Source organism: Phytophthora sojae (genome assembly GCF_000149755.1).
Source record: "Phytophthora sojae unplaced genomic scaffold PHYSOscaffold_1, whole genome shotgun sequence".
Taxonomy (NCBI): domain Eukaryota; phylum Oomycota; class Peronosporomycetes; order Peronosporales; family Peronosporaceae; genus Phytophthora; species Phytophthora sojae.
This window is the reverse complement of record NW_009258115.1, coordinates 4,023,578-4,039,286: the sequence shown is the minus strand read 5'-3', so window position 1 is coordinate 4,039,286 and position 15,709 is coordinate 4,023,578. Positions and strand designations below refer to the sequence as shown.

At 48.6% G+C, this 15,709-nt stretch overlaps 10 protein-coding genes across 10 annotated transcripts; 6 read left to right on the top strand and 4 right to left on the bottom strand.

Moving 5' to 3' along the window:
* Positions 1-558: 558 nt before the first annotated feature.
* Positions 559-1,348, top strand: PHYSODRAFT_475839 (hypothetical protein; the record flags this gene model as incomplete). Its single annotated transcript, XM_009516614.1, has 3 exons — positions 559-1,158; positions 1,233-1,262; positions 1,319-1,348. Coding segments are annotated over 3 exons (660 nt in total), but the record flags the coding sequence as incomplete, so codon positions are not given.
* A 962-nt stretch (positions 1,349-2,310) lies between these two features.
* PHYSODRAFT_475619 (hypothetical protein) lies at positions 2,311-2,871 on the top strand (the record flags this gene model as incomplete). Its single annotated transcript, XM_009516613.1, has 2 exons — positions 2,311-2,659; positions 2,750-2,871. The coding sequence occupies 2 exons, from the start codon at positions 2,311-2,313 to the stop codon at positions 2,869-2,871; spliced, it is 471 nt and encodes a 156-aa protein (XP_009514908.1).
* A 173-nt stretch (positions 2,872-3,044) lies between these two features.
* On the bottom strand, positions 3,045-4,820 carry PHYSODRAFT_474263 (hypothetical protein; the record flags this gene model as incomplete). The annotated part of the gene is made up of 2 exons (XM_009516612.1): positions 3,045-4,010; positions 4,068-4,820. 2 exons carry the CDS (start codon positions 4,818-4,820, stop codon positions 3,045-3,047), a joined length of 1,719 nt encoding a protein of 572 aa, XP_009514907.1.
* A 60-nt stretch (positions 4,821-4,880) lies between these two features.
* On the top strand, positions 4,881-5,267 carry PHYSODRAFT_475521 (hypothetical protein; the record flags this gene model as incomplete). Its single annotated transcript, XM_009516611.1, has 1 exon — positions 4,881-5,267. The coding sequence occupies one exon, from the start codon at positions 4,881-4,883 to the stop codon at positions 5,265-5,267; it is 387 nt and encodes a 128-aa protein (XP_009514906.1).
* Positions 5,268-5,274: 7 nt separating this feature from the next.
* Positions 5,275-5,667, top strand: PHYSODRAFT_467601 (hypothetical protein; the record flags this gene model as incomplete). Its single annotated transcript, XM_009516610.1, has 1 exon — positions 5,275-5,667. The coding sequence occupies one exon, from the start codon at positions 5,275-5,277 to the stop codon at positions 5,665-5,667; it is 393 nt and encodes a 130-aa protein (XP_009514905.1).
* Positions 5,668-6,064: 397 nt separating this feature from the next.
* On the top strand, positions 6,065-6,421 carry PHYSODRAFT_471561 (hypothetical protein; the record flags this gene model as incomplete). Its single annotated transcript, XM_009516609.1, has 1 exon — positions 6,065-6,421. A coding segment is annotated over one exon (357 nt), but the record flags the coding sequence as incomplete, so codon positions are not given.
* Positions 6,422-6,520: 99 nt separating this feature from the next.
* On the top strand, positions 6,521-7,954 carry PHYSODRAFT_293418 (hypothetical protein; the record flags this gene model as incomplete). The annotated part of the gene is made up of 1 exon (XM_009516608.1): positions 6,521-7,954. One exon carries the CDS (start codon positions 6,521-6,523, stop codon positions 7,952-7,954), a length of 1,434 nt encoding a protein of 477 aa, XP_009514903.1.
* Positions 7,955-7,987: 33 nt separating this feature from the next.
* PHYSODRAFT_476708 (hypothetical protein) lies at positions 7,988-8,766 on the bottom strand (the record flags this gene model as incomplete). The annotated part of the gene is made up of 4 exons (XM_009516607.1): positions 7,988-8,029; positions 8,157-8,214; positions 8,290-8,353; positions 8,499-8,766. The coding sequence occupies 4 exons, from the start codon at positions 8,764-8,766 to the stop codon at positions 7,988-7,990; spliced, it is 432 nt and encodes a 143-aa protein (XP_009514902.1).
* Positions 8,767-10,046: 1,280 nt separating this feature from the next.
* On the bottom strand, positions 10,047-10,931 carry PHYSODRAFT_467001 (hypothetical protein; the record flags this gene model as incomplete). The annotated part of the gene is made up of 1 exon (XM_009516606.1): positions 10,047-10,931. A coding segment is annotated over one exon (885 nt), but the record flags the coding sequence as incomplete, so codon positions are not given.
* A 2,570-nt stretch (positions 10,932-13,501) lies between these two features.
* Positions 13,502-15,370, bottom strand: PHYSODRAFT_321404 (hypothetical protein; the record flags this gene model as incomplete). Its single annotated transcript, XM_009516605.1, has 1 exon — positions 13,502-15,370. The coding sequence occupies one exon, from the start codon at positions 15,368-15,370 to the stop codon at positions 13,502-13,504; it is 1,869 nt and encodes a 622-aa protein (XP_009514900.1).
* Positions 15,371-15,709: the final 339 nt, after the last annotated feature.

The following is a 15,709-nucleotide window of genomic DNA, read 5'->3' as shown; positions in this document are numbered from 1 at the left end:
ATGGAGCAAAACAGTATATAAAGTAATTGGTATAGATGGATATCGGGTAGAAATCAAATCAAAGAACAATCATACACTTTACAAACCAGCAAGCGATTTAAAAGTTGTCCAAGCAGAACAAACCGAAGCACCTGTTGAAAAGAATCAAATCTGGGAAGTAGAAAAGCTTTTGGACCACAAGAAGGACGCAAATGGTAAAACTAAGTATCTAGTGAAATGGAAAGGATACGCAGACAGTGAAAACACCTGGGAGCCACAAGACAATCTCAGATTGATTAACAAGAACAGGATGTCAAATTTAGAGAAATTATACTTCAAATCCAAAAAATAACATCAATAATATAAAGATGACTTGTAAATTTATTACCAAAAAAGACACGCAATGCACCAGAGAAGCAAAAAAGGGTGATTACTGCACTCAGCACCATAACATCATCCAAATAAAAATGTATAAGAAGGAACTATCTATAATCCATAAGAAAAACAGAATACTGTCTGAGGAGAATAAGGAACTGCAAAAATATAAACATCAGATTAACACGATAAACGAATTTGACTGCACAACCTAACATTACATCATTGGGAACAATTTCATCAACACTCACTATTAGTGGATCTACTCCTATAACTTGTAATAACTCCCTGTCCAGTAGCACATGCTCATTATCTGTTGATTCTGTATCTGGAGATCAGACATTTGGCAGTACAACAGCGAATAAGTTTCATTTGAGAACAAATGGGAATAGAAAAATAACGATAGGATCCACTGGATTAGTAGGCATTAATAATACATCTCCAGCTAAACAATTAGATATTATCGGATCGACAGCATTAACAAACTCATTGTATCAAATCACTGATGGAACAGTAATTTATCAGCAGTGGTTCGATGGGACTCAATGTTGTCTCCAAACGTTTTCAAATCATCCATTGACTTTTGCATCAAATAATGGATCTGTGCAAATGTCAATATTAACGAATGGAAATGTAGCTGTTAATAACACATTGACAGCTACGAATATATCCGCTTCAACTTTATATGGAACCCTTCAAACAGCTGCTCAGCCCAATATTACATCGATTGGAACTTTAGCGACTCTTACGGCTACATCAATTACTGGAACACTTCAAACAGCTGCTCAGCCAAATATTACCTCAGTTGGAACTTTAACATCATTGAATACGACAGGATTAATAACCGCTACTTTAACTGCTAATGGGCAATCGTTTAGATCTATAAATGGTACTTCAACATGTGCTCTGTTTCATTTTAACAATGGGGATGCTTATTTTGGAACATCTACAGCAAACAATTTAGTCTTTCAAACAAGTAATACAGGAAGAATGACAATTAGTTCATCAGGTGCAGTATCTGGAATTTCATCGCTAAGTGCTACAACATTAACCGGAACTCTGTCTACAGCTGCACAACCAAACATTGCTTCCACTGGAGATTTAACATTACCGAGTTCGCTCGCGATAACGAATGGAACGACTCCACTTTCAATCAGTAATACAACCTCAACGAGTACCTTTCGCTTAACCATTCAAAATAGTGGTGGTGCTCAAGATATTGGCTCTTTTACAAGCCATAGTTTCTTTTTAAATTCAAACAATACAAGACGATTACAATGCGATACTTCTGGTAATGTAGATATTTTAAATCATAATGCATCTACTATTGGATTAAAGCTTGGTGGAACATTAATTACATCGTCGGCTACTGAATTAAACTTTTTATCTGGAGCGACCGCTGGGACGGCAATTGCAAGTAAAGCTCTTGTGGTTGATTCAAACAGAAACATCACGAATATTGCAAAAGTAAATTTAACGAGCTCTGATGCTACAACGACTACCGGAACTACTAATGCAAGTGCTTTTGGATTAAATATACTGGCTACAACTAATGCAAATGGTCAATATAACGCTGCAGGAATAGCTTTTAGAAACGCTCTTAGCGATGGCATGCCTCATGGAGTAATTTTATGTCAAAGAACAGCAGCTGCGGCTGGCGATCTAGTGTTTCTGACTCAATCAGCGACCAATAATTTATCAGAGACTTTACGTTGTTTATCAACTGGAGCTATTGCTGTTAATGCTACAGCCAACGCTGGAATTACTTGTTTTGGTTCCGCAAACTATGTTGATGGTTCATACCAGAAAGTATTAGATTTGCAATCAAACAATGTGTCTCCAATAGATTTTTGTATTGAAATTAACTCTGGAGCAAATACAACTACCACAAATGCTACTTGGATGGGCAATTTGACTAATAATGACTTGCGATTCGGAGTCAATAACTCAACTAAAATGATTCTTGATACAAATGGACGACTGGGAATAGGTACAACAACACCAAGTACAACTCTACACGTTAGTGGAACCATTTCGAATACATTTAATGTTGGTGGTCAGTTATATGCCCAAGGAACAAGCACAGCTTATACAACAAGTCAATTGGGTCCAGTTACAGTTAGCGTTGCTGCTATGTTTGGTGGTCCTATTCAATGTTCGTCGATTTATTGTACATCGGATCGTAGATGTAAGGACATTATCGACCAATTAGACACTGATTATTGCGATAAATTCTATGATCTAAATGTTTATGAATACAAATACAAAGGGTCAGATGAAACAATTCCAAAAATTGGTTTCATTAGTCAAGATTTGTATGCAGCTGGATACATAAAATTACTCTCAATGACACCAAATGAAAATCTGAAGAAAGTGGATGAAAACGACATTGAAGGATATCAGATGAACATTGATTATAGTAAAATTACAGCGATCAACTTCTGTATGATAAAAAAATTACTCAATCGTGTGAAGCAACTTGAGATGGAGCTAAAGCATAGCAATCAAAACAAGTAAGCATTAGAACGAAGTTCGAGAGTCGGTAGCCCATCGGGCACCAGGGGATCTATGATCCCTCACCTTGACTCGAGAACAAGTTCTCTTGTCTTCGGACAATTGGTAAAAAAACATTTTTTTGTCGGCAGGCGTACACCCAGAGGGGTCCAGGGTATCTTCTGTCCCTCGCCAATCTACTCATATTCGACTACTTCCCCTGTCAATCGATCGATACTCATAGAACGACCGTATACGACGAGAATTAGACAATTCATTCCTTGACTGGAAGTATTGGTGCCGGAGACAAGGATAGATTGAGGCACATCTGGATTCGTTAATCGAGAGCAGTCTGCAATTAGAACACGCTGGCCAACATCCCATTTGTAGGAATCAAATAATCCATTGCTAATCTCATGCGATAGAGCTCCATTAATAGCTCCGAGCTTCTTGACTTCGTCTTGGAACGATTCAAATGAGTAATCATGCGTTTTGTTGAATACATTTTCATTGCCAACCATTACTTGGAAATTGCGAATGCTTGCTCCTGGCTGACAAGTCCATGGAGCACTGTCAAACGGGGATTGAAATTGTTCAATATTCGTTGCGCTTAGGAAATGACCACTGCTTGTTTCACTGAATGGAATCAGAGCAATGTATTTGATATTCTTTAGGCTTGAAGATAATTGAAAGCTAAACGGAGCGTTTTGCTGAGAGTTCTGTTGGCCAGTGCCTGCTTTTGATTTGAAATACTGTGCGTAGCAATCGAGGTAATTGATTTTCTTTACAGGTTTAGCAACAATTTGACTTTGATTAGCGATATCGTAGAAAGGGATATATAAACGAGTCGTTGTAAATGGGAAGATTTGACCAGAAGTCGAGATCTGTGTAATGTTGTTGGACATAACGCCGAAAGCTACTCGAAGTGAGCCAGCTCCACCAGTTGTAAGTTTTCCTGCATTTGGATTACCTGGGGCCGCACTTGATACCATTACTGGAACCGTCGAGCAACCGTTTAGGGAGAGAGAGGATAAGCTCATTAAATCACCAGTTGCAGTTGTGATATCAACAAAGCCGGTATTGAACGTCATCGTTAATTTGATTTGAGGGTTCGCAACAAGATCCAATTCCTTAAAGATGGGATGGAGGTCAACTAAACGAAGCTTTAACATATAATACCACGTACCAGCAACACCTCCTGCGGTAGTAACGCCAGCTACGTATCCACCAGTACCTTGTTGTTGAATTTTAGAGAGAATTGCACCACTTCGCGTTGTCGGCCAACCAAGAGGGTTTGTTGCTGTAATCGTTGCTCCAGTGGCATCAGAGGTACCAATTTGTTGTGGATTCCAAATTAGACGCTGGATTAGTCCGTTATTAAGAGCTGGAGTTGTTTCTGGAATTAAACCAGTAGCTACAGTTGTGGCAGCATTAACTGAATTATTCACAAAACCATCTCCTTGTGTTGAAGCGGTAGGATGGCTACTACTTTGTGGGAAATTCAGACTGACTACATCATCTGGAGCAAGATAGCAGTCTGCACCGTTCTTTAATAAATCATCATCACACCATTCAGTTTGAGCTCGTAAATTGTTCCAATAATTTTTATAGTCATTGCTCGTAATGACACTTTTACCGTTAATTTCAACCGCTAATTTATCTAAAATGTTCCATACACCAGCCTTTAATCCTACCGCAAAACGATTTAGAGTACCATTAAGAGCAGCGCCAGACGTATTTTTAACCGTTACTACATAAGGAACGACAACATATGCATCTCGAAGACTGCCATAGCCAGTCGAGCCATTTAGTTGTGAAGTCGCATTAATGATGACAGTTCCCGATTGATACGAACTGTTGTTGTCATCAACGACATTTACAACACGCTTATCTTTACTCACACTGATAACTGGGTCAGGACTAGTAGTTGAGTCAAATAAAAACGAATCTGCTAATTGCGTGCTATCACTCATTATTGTAATTGAAGTTTAATGCCTGTTATATTATGATTAGCTATATATAAGCATTACATAATGATTTTAAAATTAAATAAATTGGGTAAATCAACCGCTAATGAACTACAACAACTTGCGAATCAGCTGAACGTTCATATCGATGGTATATTAGATTTCAGAAACATTAGAGCTCCATTAGGCAACGGAAGCTACATTATATTACTTCGATTAGACTCAGGTGTAGGCCATTGGGTTTGTGTGTGCAACAATGAATACTTTGATTCGATGGGTTTGGGGCCTCCAAGAATTCTGGGTGATATGAAATGTAATAATAAACAGTTTCAAGGGACCTATGATAATTATTGTGGTTTATGGAGTCTGTTGTATCTTTATAGCAAACAACACAATCAACCTGACATATTCAGAAATTTTTACGACTTGAATACAGAAGTTTCGCGTCGTTAATATAATTATGAATAGAATCAGACGTTATAGAGATACTGGAGTTAATGAAGTTGCTCCAAAAGATGATCATAGAATCGATGCAATAATGAAAGAATTGGAGTATCTTCGCTCTGAATTGGCTCAAAAAAAGGTTGAAACATCCATTTCAAAATACTTCAATGAAGAGATATTTACAAAAGATAGAGAAGCTTTACTCAAAGATGGATTTGTTAGCAAAGGAGATTATCTCGAAATCCCATTGACAATACTGAATGCTAGATACAAACAGTGGTGCATCGATACTGGACATAATCGTATGTTGCGTAAAGCGATCATTGAGAACATCCGAAATGACAAAGTCGATGGAGTTGTGTTCAAATATTATGATGGATACGACAAAATACGTGTTTTTCCTAGTTAGTGTGCTTTTCGTTGATGTTTTGACACTGTAGGTTCCAGAGGAACCCGAGGCATCTCTGATGCCGGCTCTTTAAACTGGCACTGATTAAATCAATTTCTTTACAAAGCTGTATTATTTCTGATGCTGAGTGCTTTTGTAATTTCGAGTACTCATATAATTCACTCGTTATTTCGGTATCTACCGGTTCATTGAGCTCGACATCTTCAACATAACCAGTATCATCGGTATCGGATAGATACGTAATATCCATGCTTTTTGTGTCTATATAGATAAATATATTTTGTTTGTTCAATCACCCAAATGGGTAGTGCAAACACCCAACGTTGGGTTGCATCGTTTGATTGGCTGAAATACGTATAGAAAGAACGTCCCTCACTCGCAGAAAACAATTGGACACATGGTGACACTGGTGTGCGCGCTCGTCGGTGTGAAGGGAAACGCATTCCCTGTGGACATCGAGGCGAGTCAGCTGGTTGGCCACTTGAAGGACGCTATCAAGGCGAAGGATGAGGATGAGGACATCAAATGTTCTGCGCGCAAGCTGGAGCTGTTCCTCGCCAAGAAGGGCGACAACAAGTGGGTCGAATCAAGCACAGATGATGTGAAGAAGCTCAAGAAAGGGGAAAAGACTGCTCTAATCGAAGCGCTGATACACGAAGACAATGAACTGCAGGGAGAGTCTGGCCTTCAGAAGGTGTTGAAGGATATGCCTGAGCCGTCCACCGATCAAATCCACGTGTTGGTGGTGGTTCCACCGTCCAATAAGAAGCAGCGTTTGGAGTGGCGGTCGACTCCGTGGGGATCACACACTTATGACCCGAATTCGCGGTACTTCTTGCTGGAGAAAGAGGACATGGATGAGTCCGGACTTCCACCTATTCGCCTGATGCTCTATTGCAGACCCACCTTCCACAGCCAGTTCGAGTTCTTGCGCGAACGAGTATTGAATGAAGGTCATCTGGGCTGGATCCTCGGTCCTCCTGGAACGGGGAAGTCAACAACTGCAATGGCATTCGCGTCGACTGTGAACAGAAGTGAATGGATTGTGACGTGGATCCACGTGGGCAAGAACATGACGTGGCGGTGTGTGCGTTTGATTGGCGATGAACGGAAGACAAGAGCTATCGACATTGCGGACATGGATGAAGTGTTGCGGATTGATGACGACACAATGCATCACCTAGTACTTCTGGATGGGTGGACTGCTGCAGACTCCTTTACTCAGCTGACCGTGAAATGCGTTGAATGGTTCCTTCAGAGCAATGAGATTAAGCAGCGGCGACTAGCGTTTGTTTGTTCCGTTGCCGCCCGTGGTAAGGTTCAAGAGGACATGGAGATCCTGACAAACGCAATGGAGTTCCATGTGTGGTCGTGGACTCTAGACGAGTACCTCAATGCGATCAAGGATGACGAGGTGTTCCAGAGTGTATCGCAATGTCTGGATGCCCCTGCAGTGTTGCCAAATGAAGAGATGTCTCGCGCGGCAATGGTAGAGTCCAAGTATTACTACGCAGGTGGTTCCTGTCGTTATATGTTTCACTTCCGTACTGCGACCGTGGCGACAAAGTTGAGTGATGCCGTGGATACTTTGAACGATGCTGCGACTGTTGCAACAAGGGGCCAGCGTTCATCTTTAAGCATCAACCGTCTGTTTGGGATGTTCAAGCGACCAGATTGGGAAGGTACTGTGTCGCCGTTGATCAGTCAGTATGCTGCTACAACAGTTGCTATCTTATGCGGTCCGGAGGCTATCAAGAAGTTCATGTCGACGCATCGAGACAGCTCAAACCCAGCTTTGGATGGATGGATGCTGGAGATGGTGTTCTTCGCAAGTCTTCGAAATGGTGGCCTCGATCTTGTTGATGCGGCAGGAAACAAGCTTGAATCGTGGAATCAATCAGTTATTGTGGTTTCTGATGCAATACCTGCGCTTTCTTCTGCTCATCCCGTTTGGATTAAGCCAGAAAAGTGGAACCAAGGCGGATACGACGCGATTATGGTGTGCAAGCGTACTCGGCATGTGCGCTTGGTGCAAGTGACGAGTGCCCACAAGCATTCTTTTCGTATCGAACACTTCTATGGATGGTTGATGATGCTGTCGAAATCGCCCGAAAGTTTTGAGGTGGAGACAATGGAGATAATCTTCGTCGTCGAGCAAGACAAGCTGAGCGCGTTCGACTTCACAACGGTGACGGGACATGGACTCCTCGTACCATTTGATTGGCCGAAGGGTAAGGAGACAGACTTGGTACGGCTGGTAGGGATTCGAGGGTTATATAGTCTGTAGCGTTATGCAAACTTCTATTCATCTCCCCTAATTCTATTCGCTGCAATATTTGCAAGCAACGTAATCAATCGTTGTCTGAATCGCACGTGTTGTTGTGCAACGGATGAAGAAAGGATTGCATCAGCGTCTCACGAGACGACCGGCTGATGTGTATGTAGATTGATGGTGTTGTGTCATGGTTGATGCTTGATGCGAACGACACATGGTGCGACCTTTCCTGAGGACGATGTGATAAGACACCTTGACGAAGAATTAAGCTTCTCTCTGATAGCCGGTCTAAACCGATAGTGTCAAGATGGTAGCGATTTGCCTCCAATCTTGAAATCTTGAGCTACTTCTTGAACAATGTATTCATTCCCCAAAGCTCGTTGGTTCTGATCACCTTTATGATCTGATAACCTGCAGAACCGCAACAAGGACTTGACAGATGTTACTGCTAATAGAGGTTCTAGATTCAGATAATGGAGGTTAAGACAAAAAAAAGTTGCTGATATTTTTTAATTTTGTCTGCTAAATTCGTTCAAGTTCTCTTTCAATGATGGACATTTATTCTTGATATATTCATTTTTACACATCCAATTGAAATATTGGGTATCGTTTTCAACAATCCACTTTACGGATTTGTTCTTATGTTTGCCCCACCGCATGATATAACTATCGTCTCCATCTTGGAACTTACCTTGTAAAAAGCGTTTGATATCCGAGTCTTCGGATTGTTGGTTGTATAACCATCGACAGTATGATGCATCTTGATCATGCACTTCCTCAAGAGCCTTTCCTTTGTATTTTCCGAACTCTAAAATAACAGACATTTTTATGTGTAGTGTATGATGTATCCCTATATACTACTTACTAATTTTATGTCAGAATTGAAAAATAAATACTCTAGTCCAGATATTTCTGAGTCTCTCAGCTATGCCCCGAACCTTGGCGAATTTTTGGTGTTGGAAAATGATTTAAAAGTGCTTGTTTTTAATGAGGTCATAGGAAAGTCGGTTTGGTTGTGTTTTGTGGAAAGGAGGTGTGGAATAGGGTTGTTGATCTGAGAGGGTACAGAATTGTCTCTAGCGTTGTGTGAGAAACGTTAAAAAAAACGTACACGTAATGTTCCAGTATATACTACTGACGCCCAGGGTGGCGTAGATGTCTCGATCAATCCAGTCTCCAACAACTTCTTCAGCAACGCGTACACCTTCATCGCAAGGTGTGGTGCGACCGAGCGTGCCCTCTGTGCGACAGGCTTAGCGTCTCCCACATCCAGATCGCAAACGACTCCGCGAGCTGGGGCAGGTGCCGCATTTCCTTCACCTAAGAAGATACCTCGGTGGTACCTCAGGATGCCACGTAATCGGTGCTCGTCATCCGGCGTGCTCACGCCAGGTTCGCCAACATCAGCCTTGTCAATGTCGCACTCGGGACTTAAATCCTGCACCTCCGGGAGGAGTGCGAGTTGGTCTCGCAGCTGTGAGAGCAGATCGCTCCCTTCATGAATGTACATGGCTGGTTCAAAGTCCAACTCCTCCACACTTAGTCGCATGACCCGCTGGTACTCTTCTTTGAGTTTCTGCACCGGCGTGCAGGGCAGGATACCGGATGGTAAGTCGGAGACATCCTCGTCGGTCACATCTGGTGCGTCTTCCGACACTTCGTCTTCATCCGGTGTAACCGCGTCAAAGAAGTCCTCGTCATCTCCATCCTGTGCAACATCCTCATCCGGTGCGACAGCCTCGAAAAACTCTTCGTCATCCGATTCGGTGTCACTGGTGAAGTCCTCAGCACCACCCGGAGTCGCACTAGACTTCACAGTCGGGTCAGTCTCTGGTTCCTTCGTCAGCGGTGTTATGCGCTTGAAGCTCGGTTCTTTCACAACCAGGTCCTCCACGACCGGATCCCCACCGAGTTCCACGATCCTGTCCGACTCGGTCACCGGATTCTGCAACACCGAGGTGAAACACGTCACGTCCTTCTTCCCGTCCGGATGTAGCATCAACTTGGTCGGCCATGAGTACTTCGCAGGCTCCACGGCGGGCGGTTCACGATCCCAGAGCGCTTGCAGCCGACGTTGTTCCCTCAGCTGACCCTGTTTGGACAAGGTGTTCTCGTAGATCATCACCTGCCACCCCTTGTATGCCCTCGATCCGGGACGGACGAACCGTCCTACGGTCGGGAAGAATCCATACTCCACAATGTAGGCCAGCGTGGTCCCGGCCACGATCCAGAAATTGTTGGACGAGATGTTTACGACCTTGACTACCTCGGGCCAGGACTTCGCTCCGTACACGATCTTGGTCACCCAGCGATCACCACGTCCAGCCCACACGACTTCTCGCTGTGGGTTGGCTTGGCCGAACCGGATGCGCACAACAGCCTCCTCACCGGGTCGAAGGTACAGGGTCTCCGGCGCTCGGACTGGCAACCTCATTCCTTGTCGGCGTTGCACCTTGTCCCCGTACATGAGCACAGGCTCTTCATCCGGTAACTGCAGAAGTCCTTCTCGTACACACAACCGAACGCCGGCACAGAACATAAAGTTCATACCCAATAGCACGTCCACACCTTCACCGATATTCGCAACCCAGATGTCCATGACGTACACCACTCTCGATCCGAGCGTGATCTTGACTTGCGTGCTAGCAGAGATGTAAATGGTTTTGCCACCCAGTCCGGACACCTTGATCTGTTTATGCCAGTTGAGCTTGATCTTGAGTCTACGCGCAAGATCCAAACTGATCATACTCACCGACGCTCCGGTGTCCAACAAAATCTGCAAGCGGAAGTCGTTCACTGCGCCATGTACCGTAGCCACCTCATGCGAATCCTTGTCTCGCTCATGATCAACCCACCATCCATACCGCTCACCCGGTTCCAGCCGAAATTCGGTCGGTCCATCCGGTGCTCGCAATTCGGAACGGCTCAATCCAGAACGATCATCAACTTGGTGAGGATGAATCGGGTCATCGTTGCTCAGAGAAATCATGCATTGTTGGTTATCTTGGTGGCTGATCCTCAGCTCTGGTCCGACGTAGGCTAACACACACAATTCAGGGGCCTTCAGCCCGGCGCGTATTGGGTCCTCACCCAGAGGGCTTAGTGGTTTAACGGCCCCCCTGAATTCGCCTTGTCATCCAATAGCTGATCCAGTAGATTCTTCGGTATGTCCTTCAGTGCTCCATCTTGTGCCAGCTTCTTCAGTGCTTCGATGGTCTTCATAAGCTCACACGGTCCTTCATGAAATCGTTCACAAATCCTGCACGGGTTGACCTTGCACACGCGCATCGGGTGTCCGCGTCGGTGACAGCGATCACACACGATGTCTATCCAGCAATTCTCCTGTCGGTGTCCACTTCTCACAGAATTCATTCCAATCAGGATTGCTTCTTCTCGGCGACTGCGGCGCGGAGGGCCGACCGAATCGAGACGCCCCTGACTGTTGGCCAGGTGGCGGCGGTCTCCATCCTGAGCCCGTCATCACCCTAAACACTGCGTCACGTAGTACACCTTCATCCAGCAATGGCGGTACCAGGTCGGGATCCACCGGTCGTGTCGAGGCAGGAGGGACCGAGTCGTGCTTTGGTGCGACCTCGACTCGGTGTTCATCCACCTCGTCTTGGAAACGCACATGACGATCCTCTTCGTCTGATTCACCCTCGCTCTGAACGACGTATGCACGGCCAGGACCCTTCGGTCTGAATCGCTCGCGTTCGCGGTCTCGATACACGTTGCCCGCGCGGAAGTCGCGTGGTCTGGATGCCGAATTCTCACGTCCGCTGTCCTGGTGATCGTCTTCGTATTGACGCAGAATGAACTCCAGGTCGTCGATGCTGTGCAGACGCTGGCTCTTCAGACTGGATCGAAGCTTCGACTCGGTCAGCTTCCGGATAAAACGCTTAATGTGCATCTCACGCGTCCTAGATGACTTCTTGAACTCCACATTCGCCTTGCAGGCGGCCGCATTCAGTCGGTAGAAGAAGTCATGCGCCGATTCAGTCCGTCCTTGCTCGATCGTGTAGTACCTCTCCGAGTCGGACATCCTGGATCGGCAGTACTTGCGCTTGAACGCATGGGATGGCTGGGTCCAGTCGTCTCGTACATGCCTCGGCAATTGTGCACGCCAGTGGCGAGCGGATGTAGGAAGCTTCAGGCGTAACTCGTACACCTTCATGCTGTCCGTTCAACCACCCTGAACGGTCAAGGTGAGGAATCACTCCCACCATCGTGTCCGCTCATGGTACGACGCCTTGTCGCCGAAGTCTTCGAGTGAGTTTGAGTTCACGTACGGCCGGAAGTTCATCACCGTCTTGCCGTCCTTCGTCGTCACCGACGTGGAGTGCGTGGGCACGTTCGCGAACGAGTCGTCGGAGTCGCTTGAGCTGTAGCCCTCGTCGTAGCCGTCATCAGAGCTCGAGTCCGGGTCGGATCCGGAGGGGTCACCACTTCCGCGACTCCGCCCACCGGATGAACGCTTGCGCGGTCCTAACCTGGTGTCCTTCGCATCCTTGGCAGGCTCCTGCTTCACGGGCACCTTCTTCGCGTCCTTCGCGGGGGCATCCTGCTTGTCCTTCGCCGGCGCAGCTTGACCAGCGCACGCCTTGGCTCCCGTGGTTGCTGTCACCTTGAGAACGCTGTCGATCGTCGCCTGAAGTTGGGCTGCTAGAAGCTCGTCGGCACGCTGCTTACTGGATGGGCGCCTGACCAGACTGGATAGGCACACTGGATACTGGGTGCAATGTCTCACGCCCGGTCTCTGTCTTCACATGCGACACCGAATCAGGTCCTGATGTTGCTTGAGCCACTGGATTTTCCTGGCGTGTTGCACGAAGGTTGTGTAACTGGTGGGGCTGAAACCGCTGAATGTTCCGGGAAGATTCTCGCTCCCTCTCCCGCTCAGCTTCAATCTGGTGGACCTTCTCTTGGAATAAATCCAGTTGAGCGTTGAGTCCCCGTTGCACATCTTCGGCCCATCGGGTTCGTTCGGCTTCGGCTTGCGCTTCCTGTTGTCTCCAGCGTTCGGCGAACTCGGCGGCGGCGCGCTCGTGCTCCAGGCGTGCTTCCTCGGCGCGGGCGCTCTCGATGGCGGCCGCCACTTCATGCGCCTGCACCGTCGACATCGGAGACGTGCTCGGCACGCTGGGAGGCTCCGGGACTGGGGCGTCCGGCCTCGATCCGGTCTGCACACTGCCTTGAGGGGTAGCGGTGCGTCCAGCGAGCTCTTGGATCGCCTGGAACGCGCTTTGAAGACCTTCATTCAGTCGGGCCGCGTTGGCAGCGGATGCCTCCTGGTTCAGCTCCATCCTGGCCAGGGCTTCCTGCGTCTGGTGCATCGTGTTGAGTGCAACTTGGGACGCCCCAAACATCACGGACATCGCTGAGCGGCTCGATCGACCGGATCGAGTCGACCTGCTCGACCGACTCGCTGCGCGCTTCGATCTCGAATCCCTTCGGCGGCGCATCCGGTCCTCGTCACTGGAGTCAGACTCACTTGGTGACGGGCTTAGCCTCTCGCGCCTGGACGTCGTTTGCCGACCGGATGAAGCTCTCGACCTTCGGTCACTCCGGACGGTGGTCCGACATAACGACATCGTCCTGATCCACCGCCGTCGATGCTGTCCGGGTGATCTCGACGACTCCTCCGCCTGCGCCAGGCTGGATCGCTCCTGCCTGCGCGGTCATCACCATGGGTCCGTACCCAATCGCAGACATGTGCCTCGAGACATCGTGTCCGGACCACAGCGACGACGAAGACGAGCTGCCTCTGGACGATCGAGCTGCTGACGCCGCACTGAATATCGACTCGTTGGATCCAGCCGTCGTCCCGAACAGGCTCGAATCAAGATCCGAGGGTGAACGAGATGGCGGACCCGGTTGCGCCAACACTCCAGTACCGGATGCGCGCTCAGACTCGCTGGACGCGTGGTACGACGGGAGCGAGGACAGCGACGGCGTGGACAGCGGCAGCGCGGACGGGATCGACGACACGGACTGGATGGACGGCGGGCGAGGCGGTCCGTGCTGCGGGCGCTTGGAACCCGGTTCGCGGGTGGACGACCCTTGCGGGCTTCGTGTCCTCCGGAGTCCGGCCACTCGTAGGCGCAGGACGAACTCGCGATCCAATAGTCCAGCTTCGTAATCCGACATCAATAGATCTCCGTCGTTGTCTTCCGCATGGTAGTCCAGGATCGGTGCTCGCGCAGCTTGCGACAGTGTCGATCCAGAGTTTCCCACGTTCGACTCGGTCTGGTTTTGGACGTCCGGCGCACCCAGTACGATCTTGAAGGGCACACCGGATGCCAACTCGCGCCACTCGATCAGCTCGAACGCGAGGAAATGCTGGACGTCCTCGACCACAGAGCGCACCAGACTCGGTGCGACTCTGGACGACTGCGACTGGAACCACATAAGGATCAGGTTGTGAAACCTGAAACCGGCAGCGAAGAGGAGAGACTGGATGAGCGCAACGCACTCGAGCGGCGAAAGGATGCTCGGCGGAATCACGATGCCGGAGACGTCCTTTGCCAGGCACAGCTCCAGCCGTACCGGACCAAGCTCCGCGATCCACGCAGCGTCTTGACTCGCCATGGCCATTCGGTCCGACAGGTACTTCGACGTCGCCAGCGCGGCAGTCCACCATTCGCTGAAGTCGGGGGCCGCCTCGGGCCAGGCGTACTCCACCTTGAGCGGGACGGCAGCGCGTTCACGATGCTGCTCCCAGCGACGCACTTGTTCGGCCACGTACGCCTTCGCCTGAGCCTCGCTCACTTGAGCCTTGGTCTCGTCGGGTCCTCGCGAATCCGAGGGCGCCGGACTGGATTGGGCTTCAATCTTGAGCGCGGGAGCTTGGGCGGTCGCGGCCGGACTGGATTGCGCGAGCGCAGACCGGATCTCGGCTTCGTCATTCAGTACGCCGTCTTCTTGGACAGTCGACAGCGGGCCTTCGTGCTTGATCGCCGGGGCTTCGTTCAGAATCTCGACTTCATCATCCGGCCGGGGAGAGTCCGAAACACGATCCTCAGCCGGGGGCTCAACCTCATCGGCGCCTCCCACAGACGCCTGGGCGGGTTCATCATCCTGTGCGGACTCACCCTCATCCAGTCCCGTCACCGGGTCTGGGACACATTCGGTGCCGGCCGGCACAGACTCGGTCGAGTCCGCCTCCGGAACCTCATCCTGATTTGCTTGGTGCGCATCCAGAACGGAGGACTCCGGGGCCGCTTGATCTTGATCGGTCGCCGACGCCTTCTTCTTCTCTTCCAGGGCCGCCTTGCGCTTCTCCGCGCCAGCCTTCCGACCCTCCCGGACAACGTCGTTCAGGGCCTTGTGCTCCTCCGGCGGCAGTCCTTGACCTCGACGCGACTGACGCGACGCCTCTCCGCGTCCGCCTCTGCGTCCACCTTCACGTGCTTCCTTCCATCCAGCCATAACCAAACTGTTAGCCCAGGCAGTCAGTAGAAACATCCCTTAAGACCAAATCAATATACAAACAAACAACTCGCGGTGAAATCCTAGGCAACCAAATCCGGGCACACGCACCAGCTGAGGCGAGGCGGGTGAACGCCTTGATCGTCCAGGTGTATAGCGCACTATGCCGGACCGAATCGGTTCGGAGTACCAGAGATATCCGCTGCAATCCGATAGTCCTCGAAGCACAGGATGTGAACCGGGGGGCGGGAGGATCGCTTGGACTTGGCGTGTGTCCTTGTGTCAACCCCTATAGGTATCGTTTACCTTTGGCGGACCGGACTTTACCGAGTGAGTTGT